Source organism: Drosophila biarmipes, chromosome 2R (genome assembly GCF_025231255.1).
Source record: "Drosophila biarmipes strain raj3 chromosome 2R, RU_DBia_V1.1, whole genome shotgun sequence".
NCBI lineage: Eukaryota > Metazoa > Arthropoda > Insecta > Diptera > Drosophilidae > Drosophila > Drosophila biarmipes.
In genome coordinates this window covers 17,611,632-17,636,038 of record NC_066615.1, presented here as the reverse complement: position 1 = coordinate 17,636,038, position 24,407 = coordinate 17,611,632, and the positions used below count along the sequence as shown (strand labels likewise).

Sequence of the window (24,407 nt, the reverse complement as noted above, 5' to 3'; positions counted from 1 at the left end):
AAGCTGCGTAATTCGCTCTGACTTTGTGTTTTTGAATATTTTTTAAATTTTATTTCACTTCATTTATTTCCATATTATTTTGTATTTCAGTCGATGGTTTTGTATACATTATTTTTGATTCTTTGTTATTAACTCATAAACAATAAATGTTTTGGATTGAATATTATTTTATTTACTTTATTAAATTTATAATTTATTTATTATTACTTAAGTCAAAACTTGTTTTGTGCTGACTACTTTTGAACTCACTTTAAATATATTTATGAGTTTGCTTACTTATATTATTGCTTATGATAGAATTTTTTGAATTTAAAAAATAAAAACGGGCATTTTCATTTATTATTTCAGAACAACTTTAATATCTGAGGAGTATTTTAATTATTTGTTATTTTTGAATTTTTTTTAAATTGAAGTGCAGTAATTATTAGAATAATTTTTAGGAAAGACACTACGTTTTAAGTTCCACTTGCAGTTGCACTTTGAAATTAACAATTATTTAGGAATAAAGGCTTCTCAGATTCTATCTTATTTGCGATTCTTGTGTTTGAAATTCGATTTGAAATGCATTTTCGAGCATTGTGTTTTTGATATCTCGCGGTTGAAGCGGAGAGGCGATTTCTTAGACGCGCTCGCCTCGGCACTGGGATAAGGACTGAAGTCCTTGGCCGAGCACCTTGCTCGGCAAAAGGAAGTGGCGCAGGCTCGGAAAGCGAAACGGAAACGCGGGAACTCACCACAGTGGTGGGTTTCGGGGTTCGAGGGCGCCAAACAGCTGAGATGCCGGCAGCCGTTATTGTTTATGTCTTTCCCGCCAAGAAGGGAGGAGGGAAAAGCTTGGGGAAAAAGGGAAAAGCGATGGGGGACAGACTGTTAGCAAAAGCTCTCGCCTAACAGTAGCTTTTCCACTGTTCAATGGAAATTCAAAATCGCACTGTTAGCCAGAAAAAGGCATAAATTAACTGCCAACATGTGAAACAAAAATTCAATTAAAAGTTTTCATTGACAAATTAGCATGAGGAACTCCTTGGAAAAGGGTAACCAATATTGTGAATGTGTAGAAGCGTATCTCCCTTCCTTTGAAGGCCAGGGGGGTGGCTCTGCTGCCCCCACCTGTTGGGCGGGCCTATAAATCCAGGTCCCCGAGCTGCACGGCCAAGCAATTTAACCTTTCAGTGGCGGAGGGGCAATCCACATCCTGGCAGGGGCATCAATCATTCTGGAAGGCACCGTTTCATTTGGTGGGCGAGTCAATCTTGTGAGCGCCACCTTAACCAATTACCTAACCGCAGATGAAAACCAGGGGGCGGCTCAACCTTTGTTTGCTCCGCAGATAAGACTTGCCTCAAACATTCCGACCCTAAGTTATGCAGAGCGACGCACTCGAGCCTAACCCAACTGGAAATGGATCCGGAGAGCTGGTGCCGAGTTCATAAAATATTTATTTATGCGGATGCTGCGGCTCGATCTGGGGGGATTCGAGGGTGCCGGGCTCCCAAAGACTGATTGAAATGGCGAACGAGTTCATTTGTGTGTCAGGAGGTCGTCTGTCTTCTCATTTGTTAAACGTTTTGTGCGGCTGACGACGTCGAACGGATGTACATATATATCCCTGGATTTGCGCAATAATCAATCATAATGAATGGCCAGGTGGAGGTGGTCAAAAGGGTATCAAAGCCCCCACACACACTCATATGGAATGGCAAATTGGTTGCCTTAAAGTTTTCCTCAGCTCCCCATACCTTTGGGGACCCAAAAGATAGGGGAAATGAAAAGTTTTGCGTCTTTCCTGAAGTTCGCCAACCTTTACCCAACTCACTCCGTGACGTATGTTTTTATTGCGGCTGCCTTTGTTTTTCCAGCCATTGAGAGGAATGGCGGCAAACTTTCCCAAAAGTCATAAATGCATTGAACTTGACTTTAATCCCTGGCGAGCTCAGCGCGAAAACTGCTAAAAGGGTTTTTCTACGCCATTTTTTTTAGTTCGTTCGTTTTTTGTGACAAGAACTTGGTGAGAGGACTAACTATAAGTTATCTTAATTAATATAAAATTAATATCTGTCCTATGATTTTTTAAGAATTTTATTACATTTAAGGAAACTTTAATGTAACTTCAGTTTGCTTCTGGAAAGGCGTTTATTTATAACTCATAATTTGTGATAAATTATCTGCATAAAGAGAGCCATCAGATTGGATAAAAAAATACATTTAGAAATTTGTCGGCTGTCGTTTAATCTTAATTCATTTTAAATAAGAACACACTTAAGATTTTGATTGTGCAGGACTTTCCTAAGGTCTATTGGTCCATGGATTCTTCTCAATCAGGGCTCGCATCGTCGGCACACGAACATGCCAAAAACCATGCCCATTCCGAAGCAGATGACATAGGCCATGTTTGTTTACTGCAGGAAAAACTATTTGTAGAACTAAAGAAAGAAATTAAATTAACAGAGACTTACGCGGTGATTTTTTGCAATCAGAAAACCAACGATTCCTCCAACAATGAAAGTAATAAACCGCTGCATATTTTCTAATAAAACTCCGATCTTCTATGTTTAAAATGGGAAATTTTGTTTGGTTTTTAGTGCACGTAAGTGTACACACTTCTATTGGACTGCCGAATGGGAAATGAGTATTTGAGTTAGAGCTAAAACTTTAGAAAGAAAAAGCAAAGACTACTGGTGCTTATTTTTTTGCTATTAACATTTTTAGCATAATTCACATTTTACACTGAAGCTCTTCTTAGAAAAGTTTTGCCCCTATTCTAAGTTTTTAAACCGTAAGTTTTAGATAACTTAATAAAGAACTTATTTAATTAAGTTGTTATTTAACTTATGTTGTTGCAATTACCCACATTCAAAAAAGCTGTTTAATCAGGCTAAAACATATTAATAACCATACCTATGTATTCTTTGATATTAGAAAACCCACAAGACAGCCTATGATAAAGATTAGGAACCACTCCATAACCGTTTAAACAGATAATTTTTAAGCAAATACTAAGCCAAACAAAATTGATATATAATTTACGTCGTATAAACTGAAAGCAGACTTTTTTGGAAACGCCAACTAATTGAATATAATATAATCGTCTACTTCTAGCCAGTTCTTTACAATTCAAACATAAACTCTATTACTTTTCATAATTTAATATTTTTTATTGCTTGTATTTTAACAGGTTTTAGATAACTTTCAGTTCAATAGATGAGGGATCTAGCACTTCCGGCAGCTCATCATTCCAATAATCACGCCCAAGGCAAAGGAAATAACGTGAGTCATTTTGCTTCTTTGATTTGGATGCGGGCTATTCGAAAGAGGTTTGCGTTCTTGATCCCAAAAGTGAGGAGAATTTCGGATTCTAGTCAAGACTTGAGCAGACAGGAATAATCTAGTACATAAAATCCCAAGTGTACTTGGTTTGGCCTCCCTTAGCACGTAGTTGATTTATCCTTACCTAGGTATTCCTGGCCACCATGTATCCTACCAAACAGCCAACTAAAAATGTGATCACCCAATCCACATCCATTTTTGCCAGACGAATTCAGTTGATGTGAAACTTGTTAAGGCTTTGGGAAATATAAGCCTAGAACAAGTGCAGAGAAAGTTTGGCCAAAGCCTACTAAAAAATGGAAGGATGTTCTTACCTCTATTAATGGTTCTTGCCTATCAAATAACCCACAATACAGCCCACAATAAAAGTCAGAAACCAAGAGTTATCCATTTCTTTGGCCCAGGAATGGCAGAAATAAAGCCTGTATTGTAGACTGGAAAAGTGTGGGGATTATTTCGGAAAAGTATTCTAAAATGACATTTTATGCCTGGAAGCACAGATCTTAATCTAATTAATCTAATGGTAATTATTTCATAAAAACATTTTGGGCGCTGCTAACTAGCGTATACTTGATTTTCACATTAACAGTTTGGCAACTACCTCATTAATCATAAAAAGTATAAATATGGTTATTTGATTCGACTTAGAAACCACTAAATAATATCACATAAACATATTAAGTTTAAATTTTCCAAAATCTAAAAGGTATAGCTTATTTAGGGGGGTATTCTCATTGGGCGAATAACTTCTCAAAACCTTAAACGCGTATGTCAAAACATTGTTTTTACGGTTGCCATGTGCAACGTGCTACAAAATATGTGAAATCTCAACTTTTAACTTTTAATTTTTTAAATTTATTATTAAAAGACATAATAATTTATAAAAACAAGCTGAAGAATGTTACCTAAATGTTTTTAGAATAAGCATGTCTTGAAAAAACTATCAAAAACGTTTTCAGAAAGTAGTGAGTGAAATCAGTGTCAAATACTCGGCTCACATGTGAAAGCAGCTCGGACCTCAGTACTCTAAATTCTCGATTCGGCTAACATCATTTTTCTGTTGTTTTTTTTGGCGTAAAATTTAAACGTTTTTCGAGGAGCCCTCCGAAACCAAATCCGTTGAAGATGTGCGACAAGCCCGCCTGTCCCCCGCCCCCGCGCTGCTGTCCCCCACCACCGCCGCCCTGTCGTCCGCCGCCCACCCTGTGGCAGAAGCTGAACTGCGTGCCCTGCAACCGATTCTTCTTCTTCATGATCGGGGCGGGCATCGGGCTGTACTGGGACCAGATGAAGAAGGAGGCCCAGAAGGCTGCCGAGGAGGCCAACAAGTCGCCCAAGGAGAAGGAGAAGGAGGCCAAGGAGCGCGAGAAGAAGCAGAAGGAGAAGGAGAAGGCGGACAAGGAGAGGGCCAAGGCCGAAAAGGACAAGGCGGAGAAGGAGCGCAAGGAGAAGGAAAAGAAGGACAAGGAGAACAAGGGCAAGTAACCCCAAGGATCCACAAAACAGTAGCGCTAAGGATCCCCCAAGATCCCCCGGAGATGTCAGCAAGGACTACGCTTTGCCCCAAAATTCCAACCGCCAATCGTTTCTACAATCCCCAAAATTTCAAGTACTTCGAAATAATTATTGGCCAGTCCCCTGCCACGTTGAAGGAAGGCTTCTTCATTTACTATCTAGTGTTTACCCAATACTTCCAGATCAAGACTTACGATCGGAAAGGATTTTCAACTGGACTGAAGTAATGGCTCTGCAAAATTTGGATAACCATTAATGCTTGCACATAACGCAACGAAAAATATAGAAAATCAACCAATCTCTTTTACAATCGGGGTTTTGCGATCTTATGTTATGCAACCGTATCAAAAACCCGAAATAATAATCCATAATGTTATTACCGATTGCGGCTTATTAGTTTGTTGATATGCTAATTAAAACTTTGTTACCATGATAAACTGAAATGTATTGCCTACTTTTAGGTAGTGTTATTTTACTAACTTCAAACTAGGCAAGCTGCTGAGTTAATTTATGGTATATTCCATTATTTATTACTCCAATTTTATTTAAAGAGCAAATCGATCGATGACACTATTAACACTTGCTCCCTAATACAATTTTACTGGCGATATGATGTTGGTGTTATAAAAATGTCAGAATTATACTATTATGGTTATGTCTCGGTAATATCGATCATTTACATTGTAATCACTATCGATATACAATACTAGGTATGATCGATGTTGTTCCAACTCTACCCCTCAGATGTCCTTAATTCAAAACAAAAAATCATTGCCTACTTTTAAGCATTTAAGCAACTATAATCAATTCAGAAGTTAGGCAATACCCCTAAATAGCCCCTATTAAATAAACCGATGAAATATCCGCTGAAATCATCGTGTACAGCACCAAATTTATATTTCCTAATTTAATAATTTAACAGAGGAATAGAGAATAGATCAACCGAAGAAATCCGCATGAACTTTGGTAGGTAATTGTTCGATTGACAAATTGCTCTATTGATAAATTTATCGACTGAGAAATTTCTTGCTCGTTAATTCTTCGGCGGACAAACTTATCGAATGGCATTTTGTCTTCGCTGGCTGTCTTGAGGCTTGAGCACTCCATGGCGGTTCCGGATGGCTCGATGTCGATTAACTGCTGGCCGGGATTGGGTTCTCGCTAGTACCGCCGCTGGCCAATGTGGATCACCCTCACTTCTTCTTGCCCGACTTGTCGTCCTTGTTGCGCACGAAGAGCACGCCCAGTCCCACCCCGATGACGAAGAAGAGGACGCGGTTGCAGGGCGTACAGTTGAGCCTGGCTAGGAGCGACGGCATGGGTCGGCACACCCGCCGGGCCTCGGTACGCTTACAACAGGGCATGGCTCCAAAAGCTCGACAGGATTTGCCACAATTTAGACCGAAACTAGGACTGCGATTGCTGGCAGATGTCGGATGTTGGATGTCGGATGAAAACCAAACACGGTAAAAATTTAGTGCAAGTCGAGAGTCTGATATACTGGTTGCGAAGCCGAATAAATACTGAGCTGTGTCAGGGTGACCGGGTTGACAGGTCGTCGAGCCCGATTGAAGTTTTCTTCTCGACTACTAGATCGGAGATACTATCTTTGTCTTTAGGATTTATACAACAAACTGATTACCCACCTTAAATTCTTTTGTGATTTTTGCTGGGTATTTTGAGTGGGCTTTCGGGGTTGCCTGATACCACCTACTTCTTCTTATCCTTGCTGGAGTCCTTGGACTTGGTGTCCTCTGGGAAGGTCTTGCCGTACCACAAACCCACCAAGACGCCCGCAAATATTGAAGACAATCGCTCGCACATCAAATGCATGGTGTTGATAATAATTTCCCAAGCAAAAGAAACTACTGATGGATCTCAAAAAATAGTTCACACAATTTGGAAAATTTTCAGATTCATGGAAGTATACTGCTGCGGCCAAAACGTATAACTGAAAAATGCCAGCTCGAAATTCCAAGGCACATTAACCCAAATCTCACAGCCTGCTGCCTTTGAATTATTGGGTTTGGCCCGGCGCACACTTAATTAACTGAATGATTACAAAAGGCAATTTAATTAGCCGGGATTACGTGTGTCCCTGGGCTGTGAAAATGCGAAATTAAAGTGCCATTACACCACCTCCGTTGGCAACTCTTATTGAAATTCGCGTGCATTTGTGTGGCAGGCGGCACAACAAAGGCTCCGCGTGGTACAAAGGACATGATTTGCCGAAAAGTGAATCAGTTTGGGGGAAAAAAAGCCACAGAAGTAAGTTAAAATTTATCCTGGGGATGCAGTAAAGCATATGAAATGGTTATTTTTGGCCACTTAAAAATACCCAAAGTTTAAAGAGAAATTATAAGCTGTTTCTTTTTGATATAATACGCATTTTTGCAGCTTTATTAAAATGCCACAGGAAGAACACCGCTTCATAAGAGTAAATCAGCTGGGTGGAATCGTAATAAAACATGGTTCTGAATCATAAGAAGCATCCACATCAATAGAGCCTTTCAGAAGCATTTTCGTATCCGGTCAGTGGTCATTTACTTCAAACTTCCTCTTCTCATGCCGATGGCATCGTCGACATTCGAATTTTGCTTCTGCCTATTGGAATCTTTACTGGTAACTAGAGGAGAAATTTCGGTAAGACAGTTGGCACATACGTATGGTATCGTTTTCGGCTAAGCGGAGCCATAAGTAGTTCCACCCAGATTAGCTATCCCTTATCCCTACTCCTTGCCTTTCTCCTTCGGCTTTTCCTTGCCCTTGTCCTTGGGCGGCGATGCGCCACCTCCCCCCTTGGACTCTTCGCAGGGGAAATTCTTGGCGTACCAGACACCGACCATGGCGCCGGCGGTCAGGGCCGAGAGTCTGTCGCAGAGCATCCGCATTTCAGGGAATAAAAATCAAGCTAATCCGGTTAAAAAATATGTACAGCGCAATTTTGAAGACATAAAATTTTAATTTGTAGAGTTGATGATAGATGGGAGAGATTGGAAGGAATGGCCCAGCCTGCTTTGGGTTTTTTTCGAAATAAAATCTCACTACAGATTATTTCTCGCCAAGTATTTATACACATTCTTCCACTCTGAAAGTTGGTTTTTCTGTTGTTAGACTTCCTTGACATCACCACATTGTTCCAGAGTGACTTGAAAAATCGTATTTGGCTTATTTACACCAGACAAAACCACACAAGCGAGAGCTGCCCCAAGTTCGTAGAGGCGCTTCGTTGCCACTCAGCAGCAGACAAAACCGAAAAGGTGAGGTTAGCCACGAAATCCCCCCATTGTCTTCTTTTTCGAAATACTTGTGCGACCGTTTTTGGCGTTTTGAAACTTTAATCACCTGAGGAAAAAGCTGGGATAAAGTATTGAACTTAAGTGATGCTACTCAGGGCAGTTATGTAAACCGCTTGTGAAAATGTAAGAAAATTAGAAGTTCGAAAAGTACATTTAGTTTAGTGGGCGAACAAGGAATTCGACTCTATAGTTGTGTTTGCACTCAAAAAATCCTTTCCTTTTTATTAAAATCTTGTTTAATAATACACTTAATTTGCTTTTTCTATTACAACAAGTTACATAATTAAGACTTCAAAATAAAGCAAAGACAGGCAGCCCAATTAAAATGTCTAGTAATAGGCTTTACCCTCTTCAACTTTGGATAATATATTTAATTCCCTTTTGTAATCCATTCAGACCCTTAAAGTATATGGAAGGCAGATTTTTAAGGCTTTGGCTACATGTACCTCTTACATGTTTTCATCCAAAATCCACAAAAAACACTGGACTTAAATAAAATACTTTTTAATGGGCTTATTTATGACAAAAGTGTGAAGCAATTGTTGAACGTCATAGCTTGTTAGATATTCAAATGACAAACAAAATAATAAAAGGAATGCATACATATTATAAATGATATCATATCACATATATAAATTTTTACAATCCGGAGTAAGAATAAAATGGTATACCTTCATATCACAACATACACATTTATTTTTCAGAATCATCTGGAAAATGGCTTCTGAAGAAATCATTAAATAACAGATAGATATTTGTAAGCTAAGGTCTAATAATAATTTTTAGTATTCTATTGATTTTCCAAGATCACGATATGACTGAAGAAACTCAAGGATCGATGAAGGATCGCTTGACCCACTCTGGGATCCGGCTCTCCCGCTGACCACTCACTCACCTGGGGATCTGCAGCGCGATCTCGTCCAGACTGTCCGACGGACTCATGGGCGTGCGCTCGAAGAGGCGCGAGGGGGCCAGGGTCAGGTGGCCGGTGGAGTCGCTGACGCACTTGAAGACCTTGGCCCCCCGCCGCTGGCGCTGCTGGCGCTGCTGCTCCACGCGCTTCTTGCGCTTGTTCTCCTCGGCGCGCTGCAGGTTATGCAATCGAAAGAAGAACATTGACATTCTGCGGGGGTGGTTCGTTTTTGGTGGGTTTTGTGGGTGGGTGGCGGGTGTTATGACGAGTTGATTGCCGAAATAAATTCAATTGCAGTTCCAATGTTTGTTTGTTTGAGCGGGTTGATTTTCCGTCGAATTTCGCCGCGTTATGGTGCACAATTTTGCGTTTATTGTTGTTGAGAGTGTTTTAATTGTTTGTTTGTTGGTTTTTTTTTGTTGGCACAAATATTTTCAATAATTTAGTTAAGCATTTCATATTGTTCGTTGGTCGATATCAGTTTTTATCGTCAGCAAAAGCATGAGTTATTGTGAGGCATATGGTAAAAGCACAGCGAATTTACAGATAAAATTAATGTTTTTTGTGGGTGTTTTTGTGTATTTGAGGGAGCTTTCTATACTTGAAAAGGACACAAACAGCAGACAAAGGCATAAATAAACACATACATGGCGAATTATTTATGCGCTGATTAACAAAAAGCCAAACAGGTATAATAAAATAATTGCAAAGTGTCCTTGTGCCTAATGAATATGAATTTCAAACCATTTTGCTTCGTGATATCACCCAAATAAGCTGGTATTTAAGACTTTGTGGAAGGAAAACAAATCAAATTAATCCTTATCACTAAAAATGGCATAGTTAAATAAACTACCAAGCTGGCTTAACAAACAAGGAACCATTTAATATGTAGATTTCACTGTGCAGTATCTTAGTCTGAAGGAAAAGCCACATTTAATCTCTGCAATTCCGGGATTACAAAACCAAACTAATGGCCAAACTAAATCAAATAGAGAGCCACACGCTCGAGGGCGCCAACCAACTTCCGTGGTATCAATCAAATTTCAAGGGGATTGGAATTTTTGAACAAAAAATGTGTATAACTTTCCAACTGACAAGAAGGCAGGAACCAACTGGCAACTGTCCGCAAACGGAGGACTCAAAGCTGAAAAGCTGAAATGCTACTGCCATTCCGGAAATTGAAATATGAACCGCATTCTGGGCGAGAGAATGTCCCTTCGAAAATGCGGCGTACAATGTCCTGGGAGAAGGCAGGAAATGGCGGAAGTTCTGTGGGCAAGCCCCGATTTGCAAAAGAATTTAAAGCTGCAGCTCCACTCATTATTCTGAGATTCCTCATGGATTGGCCCGAGGCCAAAGGCAAACTCGGCTGGCAAATTGATTGATTGATCGGCTGCAATCAGCTGGCTTGCAAATATGTATTTGCCGGCAATCAACCGATTCTCTTGTCATCAGCCCGAGATTTCCGTTCAATTAGCCAGCGAATTCCGTGCTTAATGAGCCCGGCGAAATGGGCGCTCCCGCTTGTGTCAAAAATAAATTAATCGAAATTTGCATAAAAATTTGTTTTGGTCTGAAGACATTGTCGCGTCGTCTGCCCCAATACTCCGAACACTCTAAATGATTGCGTACCCGAAACTTAATTATAAAAGCCAATAGAAGGTGGGAGGAAAATGGTGGCGATGAAATGGAATAAAAACGAAAACTTTGCATCATCATTAGCTGCTTTTGCTAGGCCGTTTGATTTTAGGAATTCTAAAAGTATCTACTTTAAATCGACATAGAAAATTTTTTTTGATATATTTATTTATTTATGTGATACACCAATACAAATTCTCAACTAAAAACAAACTTTTATAATTAAGTTATAAAATTAATAGATCCATGCTTTGTTAAACTTAAGTTTTATTTACCAAATTACACTCTCTTTAAACAATTTCCCAAAGTAAAAAGAATACTTAAATGCCACTCAGCTGCACACATAATCCTAAACATTTATTATGGCCCAGAATGACGAAGCTCTAAAGCACATTACACAAAAAGAGGGCTAAGGAATATAAATAAAAGCGAAAGTAAGTTCCTTTTCATAAATGGCTGTTCATAATCGGTTGTTTTTGTATGACAATACCCCCATTAGTATTAATGGAGCTACACACTGCCCATTTACTCGTCCACATGGCACTGCAAATTAAAATGAAATCCCACAATTAATAAACTCCTGGTCTGTGGAAACTCAACAGCCTAAAACCTAGTATAATTTCCTTTTATACTGAAGTTTAGGTAACATTTGTTCCACATTAGACTACAAGTCATATTAAAAGCCTCACCAATTGCAATTTTATGGGTACAAAAATAAAAGAAAATAGAACTGAATAAACTGAAATTCTATGACAGTTAAGGTTACTATGAGATACAGCACAGTTGTAATTTTGGTTTTAAACTTTCTAGTTTTAAGTCAGTCTCTGAAAAAACGTTCAGGTGAGTTATGAATATTTCTGCATCCAAGTACTACAACTTTCTTAATTTCAGGGGTTAACTACTGCACTATGGGTGTGGTGGTAATCAGGCAACGAGTAATGTGCGATCCACTGCGACCCCTGTGGGTCCTGAGAGATGGTAAATGCAAGGAGGCCCTTCATTGCGTCGACGGTTATACAAAAAAGCAATGTCAGGAGAATTGCCTTGGGCGCAAGAGCGTAGTAAAACCCAAACCGAAATCCAAGCCCCCAATAAACCTTAATACAGCAGCCAAGTCAAGACGTTTGAGCACTTGTGTAACAACACAGGCTGAAATTAAAAGAACAACTGAGGCATATAGCACTTCGACAAGAGGAGATTTGCCATCTACCAGAGAAACCAGAAGACCCTATAGAACCAGAAGAACGAGAAGGTATTCTATCAAGGAGATATGCTAGTTTAGTACTATTAAAATATTACAAATATTTCAGAAAGTTATAACTGAAACTAGTCTATTATATTTATTATATTTAGTTCCTTATGTGGTTCGATAATTTGGTTCTCGTTTCTATCCAATTACGAGAGCTCTAGGACCTCCTAATTAGGATTGTTTATGAAGCGCTTTAGTGCGGAGCCCATAAGCTCTTCCAAATTAGCAAATCATTTAAATAACATAAAATCGCCATCAGGCCGAGGACAGGCTTCCGTTTTCTGCCCCCCAAAAAAGTATTTTCACGTCCATTGAAAAACATCGTAAAAAAGCGAGGGCGGACAATGTGCTGTATTTTCGCCAAGGCGAACAATACCGATGCAGGAATCGAAAAAAGCGAAGGGAAAGCAATAATCATTAGGCCAACAAAGGACTCGCCCTCCGCCGAGGGATTGAGGTTTCGCCGGGCTCTTCTATCGGGTTGAGTGCGTTGTCAAACGCTGACCAGGCTAAAAAAAGTGGAGGGCCAAAAAAAATGAAGAAAAAAAACCTGCGAAATGCCAAAATAAACACTTGTCGCTGGTGGAAAATTCGGAACGGTGGTGGCTTAGGTGGTTTTCCCCACCACAAAAGCGAATATTTTCCAGCTCAGCACGCGTTTAGGCGCTGGTGCGTGCCTTTATTCCTGGAGACCATTAGCCTGGCGTGCGGGAGATAGGCTATACTATATAAGGAACACCCGGGGAGGAACCCACAGACGGACAGCTGACAGGATACAATCTTTTCACGGTCCTTGGCCGAGCCTGACTTGCCCCAGCAGCGGAAGATACGTAATAAAAATGTAGACAATTTTTACGACAGTGTCCGAACAACACAAGTGGACATTCCGCTTTTATTTCTTCATTAAAAAGCAGTATTGATTGCCCAACAGGAGAGCAAGGAGCATCCGAGGAGTGCCCCCGAGGACCTTTATGTATACACCATCCATACTTTTATTATAGTTTGCCACACAAAAGGTCTTTGTGTGCGCCATTATTGGGCTTTCTCGGCCGCCTCCACTCTTTATTTGATTTATCCATATTGAAAATCATATCTGTCGCTGGCTTTTCATCTATTGAATGCCTTTGCCGAGGGTTTGTCGATTTCGACTGGCGTCACAAGTACGTCTGTCACTTTAATCAAGTGTATATTCGAAAGTAACACACTCCCCATTCAAGTTAACAATGCCATTTGAATAAGCCATGACTTTGATGTCCTTTAATTGATTACCCATGTCCTGCGTTGTAAAATGACCGATAATGTGCGAACCATTTTTCAGCGCCAACTAATGACTCCCTAATGACCTACTTATGGCTCCCCATGTGATGAATGGCAAAACTATAAATACTGGGCTAATTGGCCTGACCTAAAAAGCCTATAAAATGCATAAAATGGCCGGGGACTTAATGAAAAACGCCAGTTTTCAAGATGGCACCAACTAGCCCGCAAATATATAGTTTGATAACCAAGTTTACGGCTCTCAATGGACTAAATACATACTATTTTAATGTGGCGAGGAACGTTTTCAAGGGCACCTGGGAGCTGAAGATATACTGCCTGATCCACCACATTCTCTGCGTTTTGGCCCTGGGATGGATGTTCTACATGACCGCTGGTAATATGAGGATTTGTGTGACGGTTCTTACGATGGGTGGGACTTCGGTCTTCTGCATGCAGTTCTGTTGGCAAAAAACCCAGGGCATTCGAAAATTGGCCAAGGGGTTAATCAAGATGGAGCAGAGATATTTCACAGGGAAGCCAAGCGGATCACTTTTAAAGTACCGATTTTACATGAAAATCCTCTTTGTTTTGATAACCCTGCTGCGCGTCCATCTCTTTTACCCCATGTATCTGCGCCAACAGTTACCATCCCAATTTTATCTGAATTTGGTATCCTCTTGGCTGATCTACAACATGCTTTTGGCAGCTGTTCTACTACTTTACGTTTTCGTGTGGCAAATGAGTCGCATTCAAAAGCTAATCAATGAGCAAATGACACTGATTTTAACCAGGTCCAGAGTGAGAAATCGCCTGAAGAAAATGCAGCACTGCTTCAAACTCTATTCAAAACTTCTTAAGCTATGCGACCAGTTGAACTTTGAGTTTGCATATATTTCGGTGTGCGTTCTGGCCTGCAAGAGTTGGTTCCAAATAACCTACGGCTACGAGATCTACCAGATACTGGCTGCTCCGAAATCTTTGGATTTGAGCGTGGCGATGAGAGTGTTCGTAATACTTAGCTACATTTTGGATGCACTCAATCTTTTTGTTGGCACAGACATTGCAGATATTTTCGCAAGTTTTAGAGCTGACTCACAGCGCATTCTACGCGAGACAAATCGCATGGATCGATTGGTGAGTAAGAAGTTCTAGAAATATTTTTCAATTAGAGGATTGGTTGATAAGCAATATGGGGTGTTCCAGTACTTTTGGATGGAGTCTTTAACAGAGATAATAATTTTATTGAAGATTAAGTAGAACGCAGAAGAGCTGCTTTTAGTAAAGCTAAGCCATAAAAAAAGTATATAAATCAAACTAAAATATAATTTATACTTATAAAAAAATAACAGTTTATATTCTTACAAGACTTTAACCTTTAAAATTTGTTATCTATTTTTGAGTAAACGTGAGGATAACTATTATTAAAATAAATTCATGCAGATCTTTAATATCGACTACCGAACAGTTGGAATTTTACATATATCTGAATGGACAATTTATTTAATACCTAATCTTTTTTTGGTTGTTGAAGTGTTCTACGAAATTAAATTAAAGATGCTTAACCCATGAAGCTTTCCACCAAGTTTGCTCCTTCTAAACTTCCTTTTTGAACTCGGATTTCAGCTCTCCATGTTCACCTTGAAGCTGGCCCTCTATCCCAAGCAGGTCGTCTTTCTCAACGTGTTTACCCTGGACCGAAAGCTGACTCTGGCGCTTATTGCCAAGTCGACGTTGTACACAATCTGCTGGCTGCAAGGCGACTACAACAAACTGAAGGCATAGACCGTCGAATCCCCATTCAAAGCAAATCCTCCGCTTCTATAGGTTTGTTATACGAGGCACAAGAGTTTGTCTGGACGGCGGGCACAAAGCAAAAAACCAAGGCACATGCACAACTCGAACCAAGCCAGTACAAACATTTACATATATGTGTATTCAGTAAATATATAATGGAAAAATCAACGACAATGCATCCAAAACCGGAGCCACAAACCAAGGAGCTGTGCACAATGACGATTGGTTGGGTGATGACGATGGGGATGAGGAAGGCTTGGCTAAGGTTGCACAATAGTCAAAAAGTAGATACTATATTATGGATACGAACATTTTACTACCCTGTGCAAAGTTAAACTAAGTTTATCTGATAATGTTTGCCTTTAATTAAACCTTAAATGACCGAGTTTCGGAAGTAGTTAGCTAAGCAAAATGTGTATAAATGCCTCTACTTTACCAAAATTAACTGAGGCACTGTAAGCACTTTAAAAACTCGTATCCAAAGTAAAGTTATGTCGTTTCCTGTAACTACACATTTTTCATTTAATTAAAATATGAATGTTTTATAACTCTGCTTTCTGTTATTTTATTTACAAAGTTTCTGTTTCGTGCGCTTTTTGTTTCTTTCCCGGAACCTTTCAAGCCATTCCAGGGTATTTTCCACCACATCCGGCGACAACAATGGACTTACTTTGTGCAGGTGTATTGCTTCTATGTCATTGTGTATTTGATGCCAGAGAGTGAACATTTTAATTTGATTTGCCGTGAATGAAAACCATCTGCAGGTGCGGTGTGAAAATTGTCGAGCAAATAACGATGAAGGGGGAAAACCGAATGAAGGCGGGTGAGAAATCAAAGGATAAACAAAACTTACTTGTGGAAACCAATTAGCTAACTTGTAGTTACGAATGCTGGCTAAACGGCTGCAACTGGGGCTGTTATTATTATTGTTATCATTGTTTACGTGGCCAGCGCCACTGGCACTCGGCGTGTCCTGGTCAAAGGCGACGTGGCTCATCTTGCAGAAGGACTCTCGCAGGATGGCTAAATCGTGCTAGGAACTCATGGATACACAGACAGGGACACAGATACACACACACACACAGTTGCGGTCACATAAATGCATAAGGAACACTTACAGAGACAGATCTAGCAAAGCACAGCAATGAAAGCTCCCCGAAAAGATTGTTTAATGTGTTGCTACTTGTTAGTTACCTGAAAGCGGTCTTTGTCTTTTCTGCCCGGTCTAAATGCCTTGACTCGACAAGAACTGTATACGGTTAGTTAGTGTTTATAAATAGGTTGAATATGTTTACAGCACAGTCTACAGTTTACACGTTCAGTTACACTTTACACACGAGAATTGACAGCAAAATTCGAGTTGGTTTTGCCCCTCTCCGTTCTTAGTTGACTAGTTTAAAGCTTTTACCAAGTTTGTATTCCATTCTGGTCATATGTACACTTAAATGTAAGGCTAATTATAAGTGTTCCTAGCTTAGAACCGTATAACCGATACTGCTTGGTCTTCGATATTAGTATAAGCACAAGTCTCACATTGATTTTTGCAGCTTAGAATTAGTTTCCGCGTTTTGGTCCGCTCAGTTGGATTAGGTATTCGTTTATTTATTAGTTAGTTATTAAGTGTAATTGGTCAGTTGCTGGTTGATATTGTATGTATGTACATTTAAAGCTGCTCTTCTTGGACTCCTTCGGTAGATATTTATTGTTTTCTCCGTTCGTGCTGGAAATGAGAAATATATATGGATGCTGGGGGAAGGAAATAAAGCGAAAAACTAAATATCCGCATCGACTCAAGTGTGCCGGCCCTCCCGGGAGCAAACTGAAACATTTGCTTGCCAAACGAAATTATGGCCATGATATTTTGCAAATAATAAAAGGAGCAAAGGAGCCAGGGAGCCAGGCGGCCAAGGAGCCAGAAGAGCAGCCGCCCAGAAAGGACACCCGTTGAGAGAAGAGTCCGATGTCGGCCATTTCTTAAGATGAAATGCGTGCCAGGCAGCAATTTTGCCATCTTTTGTGCCACTTAACCCGGGCCACTTGCCATTTACCAGTTTCCATTTCACCATTTTCCACTGGCCACTTGTCTCCTCCGCAGTAATTTAATTCTGCCAAACTCAGTGCTGATTAAATTTAACCATTCTATCATCTGGCATATAAAATATGCTTAATTAATTCGTTTTGACCAGAGAGTCAAGCGCTTAATCTGCTACAAAACGACCGGCTATCCGGCTGCCTAAATATAGAAAAATCAATATGTGACACACACTGAAAATTGCTCATACGCCAGGTGTGCGCTGAAATCGTGAGGCTAACGAAATTTCTTCGATTATTAGTTTTGTTGCAGTTGCAAGTGACAAAAAACGCGGCATCACACATGCAACATGAGACTTTGCTTTGTCCCCGTTTTGGAAATTGAATTTATGGCCAAGACACACACAGATACACACGCACACAGAGGAGCCGCTGCTGCCTCGACAGTTTACACATTTGGTATATGGCAAACTTTTCGACTTGGACCACTATATCCCATACCTACAAGCCCCACCAGAGCCAAGGAACTTTCGCCATCAGCCCTGAACGTAAGTTCACTGAGGGAAAAAACGCAGTCTAAATTTAAGAAAAAATTCTAAGTTTAAGAAGGATTTGTTCCAAAATGTTTTTGAAAGATACAAGTTCTTAAAATCAGAACAAACGCTCTTAAATTTAGTTGAAGTTCTTCTTTTCTTAATAAAGTTCGACCAATTAATTTATTTTTGGAACTTATAACTCTTATTTTTGAAATAAAACACTTCCAATTGTCATACATTTATGTCACTTTGTCTTAATTTAAGAACATTCCGTCTTGACTACTCTTAATTTAAGACTTTTTTCTCTGTTTACAAGTTTATCTCGGGGCTTCTGCTCTTCGCAACAGCTATCTGGCTGCGATTTTTTATGCCAAAAGTTCAAAGCAATTTTTAAAGATCAAAATGCCAAACGGACATGGAGCAGGCAACTAGGGGAGCCGAAGGAACTGATGGAACTTAAGAACCAAAGGACCAAAAGCCGCCCAGGGACCCAAGACCAGTGTCGCAGGAGAAGCCACAGAGAAATCATTTCATTTCAATTTATTTTCCCATTTCCATTGTTTTCACTCGGTAGTTACCACTGTTGTTGTTCTTGTTTGGTGCTCAAGTCGGAATTCGTTCTGCCGTGTTGGCATTTTCACACCGCCCAGCACCCACATGGGGTTGGGCAATTTTCCAACAGAATTTCAAAATTACACAACATTATTCTAGCAAATTACACGTATTTGTCTCTATGAATGTTTGCTGTGCTGTGCGTAATTACGAACTTGACTTTTACTTTGAATATTTTCTTTTGAAACTCAATAAGGAATAAATACAGAGAAAGTGCCAATGAAGTGTCTCAAATTGGATTAAGAATGTGCCTGCAAGTTGAGGTTTAAAATCACTTTGACGTCTGTCCCTTAAGATAAGACTGGGCTTAGGGCCAATTAAGTTGTAAGTGTTTTCATTTATTTAAAACCCTCTGCATTTCATAAATCATTCTTTAAGAGTTCATTACTTAAATTTTGCTCACTTCTGGATTACCATGAATTTCCCGCAAACAAATCCCTGGCTTAAGTTAGCTTTTGGCCCACAAATTTTGACACTATTTTCAGCTCTGCACAAAAGGCTGAGCTCATTTATCACAAGACTTTCCTGCCCTTGACAGAAAAAAAGCCAGATAAGCCCCAAAAAGAATACAGACATGCCCTTTTGGAAGTGATACAAGTGATATTCTATTTAAAGAAAAGTAAAACTAACTAACTATTCTATTTAAAGAAAAGTAAAACTAACTAAATTAGTAAAAAAATGTGGTTTGGTTTTTAAATAATATAAATCTAAGCATCAACCTTAAAAGTTGATATCAGAAAAGTTGATAAATAGTTCACATGTATAGTTATAAAAAAAGCACCAAATTGAAACATAATAAAGTTAAAAAAAACTTTATAAGACTTTCAAATAGAATCTTTTTAGTCTTAAAATATGAAGAATTTTTACTTCATAGAAAACTATCCAATCCTATAAATAAAGCCTTGTCCTCAAATAAGACCTAATATCTTAAGAATATCCAATTAAAATAGTTCTTAAAGTATTAGACTAAAAGTAAAATGCAAATAGTGATTTTTCTTAATTTAAAAGTTTCAAAAAATGCGAAGTGTCCTTAGTAATTAAACAAGTCCTTGTGATCACACAAAATTATGCCAAAGCTGCGGAATAAATAATAAAACTCGCCTTTTGAGCGGGGGGCAATTATGAAAAATCTCACCAAAGTGGAAACTGCGCTGAGGGTGTTTGTCAGCGGAAATTAATGCTGGCCAGGACCTCTTCCCGACCAGAAGGAATGGCCACGGCAGCGTGAAAGGAGAATGGCGCCACTTACTTTAATTGCTGCCACGTTGGCCGGGGTTCCGAATGCACAAAGGAGCCCGAGTTGGGGCGTCTCGAGTAATTAAAGCACCACAGCACACCGCATCCATTGCAACCATACAGCCCGGACGGTGTTAAGTTGGCCAAAATGCTCCTGCATTGTTGGCTGGCTGGCTGGCTGGCGACTGCCTGGCTGGCGTTTAACGCTTTCGGTTACGAAATTTTCGGCACTCAATTGAGCACATTAACTGACAGGGCACGAAGATGAAGGTCCTATTGATCGCCGCCTGCCAGCCATTCAGAAGAAGCTCCCCCCGATTTTTCCCTCCTTTGACTTAACTTGGCTCATAATTGGCACGTCACTAACTAAGTGCCGACTGACCGGGCCATTTGGCTCCAGTTGCGTTTAGTTTAGTTACTTTTATACGAGTTGCCACCGCACTGGGGGCCCCGGTCCACTTTCCCCCATGGAGATGGGAAAATGGAAGGCTTATGAATGTTTAAACAACTTTCAATTGCGAGAAAAGTTTTCAATTTTCGTTGTAACTTTTGCTCGCTCGCCATGGCGATGCATTAACAAACTTTAATTAATATGTGCGAGGCGGGGGTGCAGGGCTATCGATTCGATTTGAATGTTGCCTTTTAGCGTGTCTGAAAGTTTTCAATTAAAAATATCCCCCGAGCAACAAGTTTCTCACACAGGCATTGTGACTTTGTTAAATACTGATTGAAAGAGATAATAGGTTTTCTGTGTCGTTCATTAAATTTAGATATGGATGTAAAGCATTCAGGGAAAATCCCTTTTCAACAGCTTACTTATATATAAATACACTTGAAGAGCTGTGCTTGAAAAGATATCCAGCAAAGTATCTCATCTCTTTTGGATTCTTGCTACTTTGTCAAAGTGCTCTTTTTCCTATGTTTGATGTTTGATTTTCATATTGACAAACTCCAGCGCACAACGCGGTATACGATTACAGCTGAGTGTCTAACCCAAATACTTTGACGGCACTTTGCTTCTACATCGTGCCCACTTTGCATACGTTTGTCAAATCCAATAGAAACCCATTTTGCCCGACACTGCGGATCTGCTGAAATTCGAGACTCCATGGGAATATCTAACGAAACCAAGCGAAACAGGGCAGGAAACCCAGCTGCAGTTGGGCGATTAGCAAACAAGATGGTGTGAGCCGGAGAGCTGTGACAGGAGCTGGGTGCGACTTATCCAGAGGATAAAAATGCAATGCGTTGCCTGGCAACGGTAAAAATGTGTCACCAAGGGATAGAGCAGGGGTCCTTTGCCTGCAAAATGGATGCAGGATAACAGCATGGCAGTATACCAGTACAGCAGTACAGGACAGGGAGCACTTGCCCAGCGTTCGTTGGGAAAACGCAAAATGACTTTAAATTGAGAAATCGCCTTGTGAGCGCTCTGTTCGCTTCGATTCCGCTGTGTTGTCGGTACGTGCCCCTTGAATGCCATTCGAAAAAGGCAGGGGACAAATGAAGTTATGCAGTATTTTCATTGATTTCCTCCGTACAGGCCAATGAAGACTGGCGCCGAACGTGGGGCAGGGAGCTGAGAGTACTTTTTGGCGCCCACCGTGGGGCTGAGAGTTGTACGTACTTACTAGCGCCCAATGTGGGGCATACCATAGTGTACTTACTGAAATTAAACGTGCCAGAAAAGGGGAGACAGCATCACCTTTAACTGCAACACACTTAAGCGGCAAAAATGAAGCCAAATCCCTGCCTGCCAGCGTGCCAGCCTCCCTGCCTGTCTCCTGGAAATGCCTTCTGCACTCCGGTTGAGTGACTTGATGCCCTCGACATGCAGCGCAAATGAGTTGGCTAATGTGACAGGGAGCGAGGAGGGGATGGCCAAAATTTGGACAAAAGCCAGACGAGATGTGTGTGCGCGTGGCCCTGGCAGGTATGAGCTGGTTTTATGGCTGATTTGGCCGCTGGAAAATGCATTCGCCACACATCAGCTGGCAAATGCGTTGCGCACATTACTCATACGCCCCATAAACAATTTAAAGGCGTGCATTAAAGGCCAACCTCCATGCCACTGCCACGGCCACCACTTCCTGTGAGCGCAAAAACATTCAGCTCATTAAATATTGAACGCGAATTTATGACCAACAGGAAAATACACAGAAACGCAAAGCTACGCAGGGATAGCGATGGAAAGAGAGGGCGAATTGCAATTTGAATTTTGTCCTGTGAATTCACCGGGTTATCCACTCCCCCAGGAGGGGACTGCGGCTCATTATTATTACGCAATTTGAATTTTCTGGAATGCATAAAAAATCATCCACAAGAGCACAACGCCAGGTTATTAATAAAATATATATGCCCCCATCTCTATGCGAATTCCAAGAAAGTGCTAAATTCAATCAGCTGCAAATTGAATTTTCCTCCAGGTTAGAGCCCGACAATCCCGTTCGTAATAAATTCAATTTATTTTAGCCCGTCTTTTGTTTTGTCTGGCCGCGCAGAAAATGGAACACTTACAATTAATATTAATTTGCCCTCGGTCCGCAGTATTTAATGCAAAAGTTTTGTGCACGTCACTTCGCATCAGACCAGAGCGGCCACATAATTGTCACTTAAAAGCTTTCACATGCTCTCTCTTTTTCACTTATTTATCTTGCTTTTCTGGCCCAATTATCCACCTGTCAGTTAGCATTACCACGTGAGATCTACAGTAAATATGAGACCAGTTTACGGAGGAAAAAGCTTACAGCCTTTTCGGCCAAAAGCGGCTTTGTGTTGAAAACATGTCGATCAACTGGATTGGTTGGTAATTTAAAGATTGTTTCATTAATTGATTTTACCAGGTCCGATTTTTTAATGTTTTTTGAGAATAATTTTTAAAGAAACTTTATTTCTAAGAATATTTACAGGAGGGTTAAAGGTTCTTCACCTTAAATTTACAGATTTATCTGACAGATACAAAAGTATAGCATTATATTGCACTAACCGGACATTGAATCAACTTAAGTAATGAAAGTATAGTTTTCACAACAAAGCCTTTAGATTTTCCATAATAAAACAGTAGATTTTATTGGACTTTTCCGGACTTATCAGCTATTAATACTGTTTTTTATTATTTATTTCCATAAAATATTAAGCACTCAGAGCTCTGACTGAGCCAGCTTTAAGAGATTTTAAAGCTATTTAATCAGGATTTGCAACTCTGGTTCACATTAAAGCTTGGCGGAGGTTTCCAAATTATTGCCGCCTAATTGGATGAACCCTCAGCTGGGCCCTCGCCGTACCTGGGGCCAATTAGGAAACCTTTCCAATTACAAATTACCAACTCCACCCACTCTATTGCCAACGCAGCGTATGATTTACCAGTTGGCTGCAGTCTGAAGTGAAAACTCAAAGTTCCGAGGCAAAATTAATAATTAACTATTCGGGGCTTTCGGGGTTTGTGGTAAATTTACACTTTGCACGTCACAGGACCAGCTGTGACCGCAGGAGCTGTCCGCAAAATGCCTTTTGCTTGTAAATTATAATTGTTATTAATTTTTGCCAATTTGCATGATGATGATGATCAATGAATTACATGGCCGGGGAGCCCAGCTTGTGTTGATTAAAAACTTTCCGAGCGACAAAATCGATGATGAAATTAAGTAAACAATCAATTTGCGACGGCCAGGAATGAATGGAGGAATTCCGCCTTAGTAGCTAAGCAAACACTGGACCCCCTTCCCAGAAAACCCCTCTGAGCACCACCCCTGGGCTCTGGTATTTACGGGAATAATGAAAGTTGTTTCTGTCCCCCATACAAGCAAAACACATTTGCCTTTGTTTCTGGGGGACTGGAGAAAGGTAATTCATTTGGTCGACGGTCTTGCTATCCTGCTGTTTCTGCTAATAAAACATGTCCTGCACTGGGAGAAGTATGATTAAGGATGGGGTCCTAAGATTTTTAGTTATTAAAGGACCCTTTCTTGGCTCCCTGGACGGTTTCTTCAAGTGTACACTTCCCGTCCCACTGTTTGGACAGCCTGTTGCTGTTAATACAATAAAATGGCAAACTCATCGCACTTAGCGAGGCCCAAAATATTGTGGGTTCCCTAGAGGTGGGGCCTTGGCCCCCTTCTCCCCTTATTGGCAATTGTCAACAGTCATTATGTGGCCGAAAAGTTTGCCAACCCGTCTAAATATAAAATTTCATCGCTGCACGTGTCAAACAAATAAAGAGGGAAATTTACAGGAGAAATAGTTGAGCAAAAGTTTGAATAAATTTCCTGAAAACTTTCCTTAAATAAATGATGATGCAAAGGTAGTTTGTGCGTAAGACAGGTGCTTACGCTCAGCCCTTTTGGAGTATTAATTTTTGCGCTTTCCTTTAAAGAACTTAAATTATTAAACATTTATTTATTAATTGTAAATAAGAAATCTATTACAAACCAAATTTAATAAACAGAGTGCATAAAAGTTGCTACAGAAAAAATCTTCACCTTTTAGAATTTGAAATGCTTTAGAAATATTTTTTTGCATACTTTAAGACCCTTTTCTAAAAAATTTCAACATGTATAATTATCTTTGGCAAACTGAAATTTTAAATATATTAACTAATCCGTGTTAATTCCCTCGTTTCACTGCATAATATGGACAAATTAGATTTGTACAATTAAAATCCCACTTTTCGGCTAATGTCCGTGTGAATCGCAACAGGCTGAGAAGGTGCGGCCCTAATTATTCATGCATAAATTACAAAAATAAATTGTTGACACAAGCCAAAGGCCCCGGGCGCGAACTCTCGGCCTATATCTTGGGTGTCAACATGTGGCTCGAAGCATTTAAGCCAAATGTAGGTGGCGCAAACTGCTAAGGCGGCTCAAGCATGTTCCGGGGCTCGCGTAAATAAATTAAGCGGCTTAGGATTGCATGTGTAGAGCTGGCTTGGCTTCTTGTTAGCCGTTTGTCGCGCTTTTTGTAATTAAAACACTTGACGAGCATTTGAAAGGCGTTTGTCT

General features: G+C 40.1%; 7 protein-coding genes and 2 long non-coding RNA genes across 14 annotated transcripts in view; 3 read left to right on the top strand and 6 right to left on the bottom strand.

Annotated features, from left to right (window-relative positions):
- LOC108022543 (potassium channel subfamily T member 2) overlaps positions 1–24,407 on the bottom strand; it is a 118,555-nt gene that overhangs the window by 28,617 nt on the left and 65,531 nt on the right. The window lies entirely within an intron of this gene.
- Positions 2,213–3,032, bottom strand: LOC108022544 (uncharacterized). The gene is made up of 3 exons (XR_001768047.3): positions 2,899–3,032; positions 2,457–2,611; positions 2,213–2,399 (listed from the first exon to the last, which is right to left on the bottom strand). It is a non-coding gene; the product is annotated as an uncharacterized LOC108022544 (long non-coding RNA).
- LOC108022545 (uncharacterized) lies at positions 3,131–3,808 on the bottom strand. Its single transcript, XR_006367697.2, has 3 exons — positions 3,642–3,808; positions 3,452–3,580; positions 3,131–3,385 (listed from the first exon to the last, which is right to left on the bottom strand). It is a non-coding gene; the product is annotated as an uncharacterized LOC108022545 (long non-coding RNA).
- On the top strand, positions 4,295–4,952 carry LOC122818199 (uncharacterized). Its single transcript, XM_044092341.2, has one exon. The coding sequence runs from the start codon at positions 4,453–4,455 to the stop codon at positions 4,810–4,812; it is 360 nt and encodes a 119-aa protein (XP_043948276.1). The 5' UTR covers positions 4,295–4,452; the 3' UTR covers positions 4,813–4,952.
- On the bottom strand, positions 5,705–6,210 carry LOC108022539 (uncharacterized). Its single transcript, XM_017091518.3, has one exon. It carries the CDS (start codon positions 6,204–6,206, stop codon positions 6,036–6,038), a length of 171 nt encoding a protein of 56 aa, XP_016947007.1. The 5' UTR covers positions 6,207–6,210; the 3' UTR covers positions 5,705–6,035.
- Positions 6,280–6,799, bottom strand: LOC108022541 (uncharacterized). Of its 3 annotated transcripts, none has more exons than XM_050888024.1 (2): positions 6,489–6,799; positions 6,280–6,428 (listed from the first exon to the last, which is right to left on the bottom strand). In XM_050888024.1, exon 1 carries the CDS (start codon positions 6,673–6,675, stop codon positions 6,553–6,555), a length of 123 nt encoding a protein of 40 aa, XP_050743981.1. In that variant the 5' UTR covers positions 6,676–6,799; the 3' UTR covers positions 6,280–6,428; positions 6,489–6,552. The 3 variants fall into 3 exon arrangements, with proteins under 3 accessions (XP_050743981.1, XP_050743980.1, XP_016947008.1); XM_050888023.1 differs by having other exon boundaries at positions 6,283–6,431; positions 6,489–6,798; XM_017091519.3 differs by having other exon boundaries at positions 6,297–6,445.
- On the bottom strand, positions 7,209–7,868 carry LOC108022538 (uncharacterized). Its single transcript, XM_044092342.2, is given in 1 exon segment — positions 7,209–7,868. A coding segment is annotated over 1 exon segment (348 nt). The 5' UTR covers positions 7,734–7,868; the 3' UTR covers positions 7,209–7,385.
- Positions 11,403–12,012, top strand: LOC108022056 (uncharacterized). The gene is made up of 2 exons (XM_017090901.3): positions 11,403–11,532; positions 11,584–12,012. Exons 1-2 carry the CDS (start codon positions 11,442–11,444, stop codon positions 11,967–11,969), a joined length of 477 nt encoding a protein of 158 aa, XP_016946390.2. The 5' UTR covers positions 11,403–11,441; the 3' UTR covers positions 11,970–12,012.
- On the top strand, positions 13,125–15,855 carry LOC108022535 (uncharacterized). Of its 2 annotated transcripts, none has more exons than XM_044092340.2 (2): positions 13,125–14,205; positions 14,259–14,320. In XM_044092340.2, the coding sequence occupies exons 1-2, from the start codon at positions 13,409–13,411 to the stop codon at positions 14,284–14,286; spliced, it is 825 nt and encodes a 274-aa protein (XP_043948275.1). In that variant the 5' UTR covers positions 13,125–13,408; the 3' UTR covers positions 14,287–14,320. The 2 variants fall into 2 exon arrangements, with proteins under 2 accessions (XP_043948275.1, XP_016947003.1); XM_017091514.3 differs by adding an exon at positions 14,825–15,855 and having other exon boundaries at positions 13,148–14,335.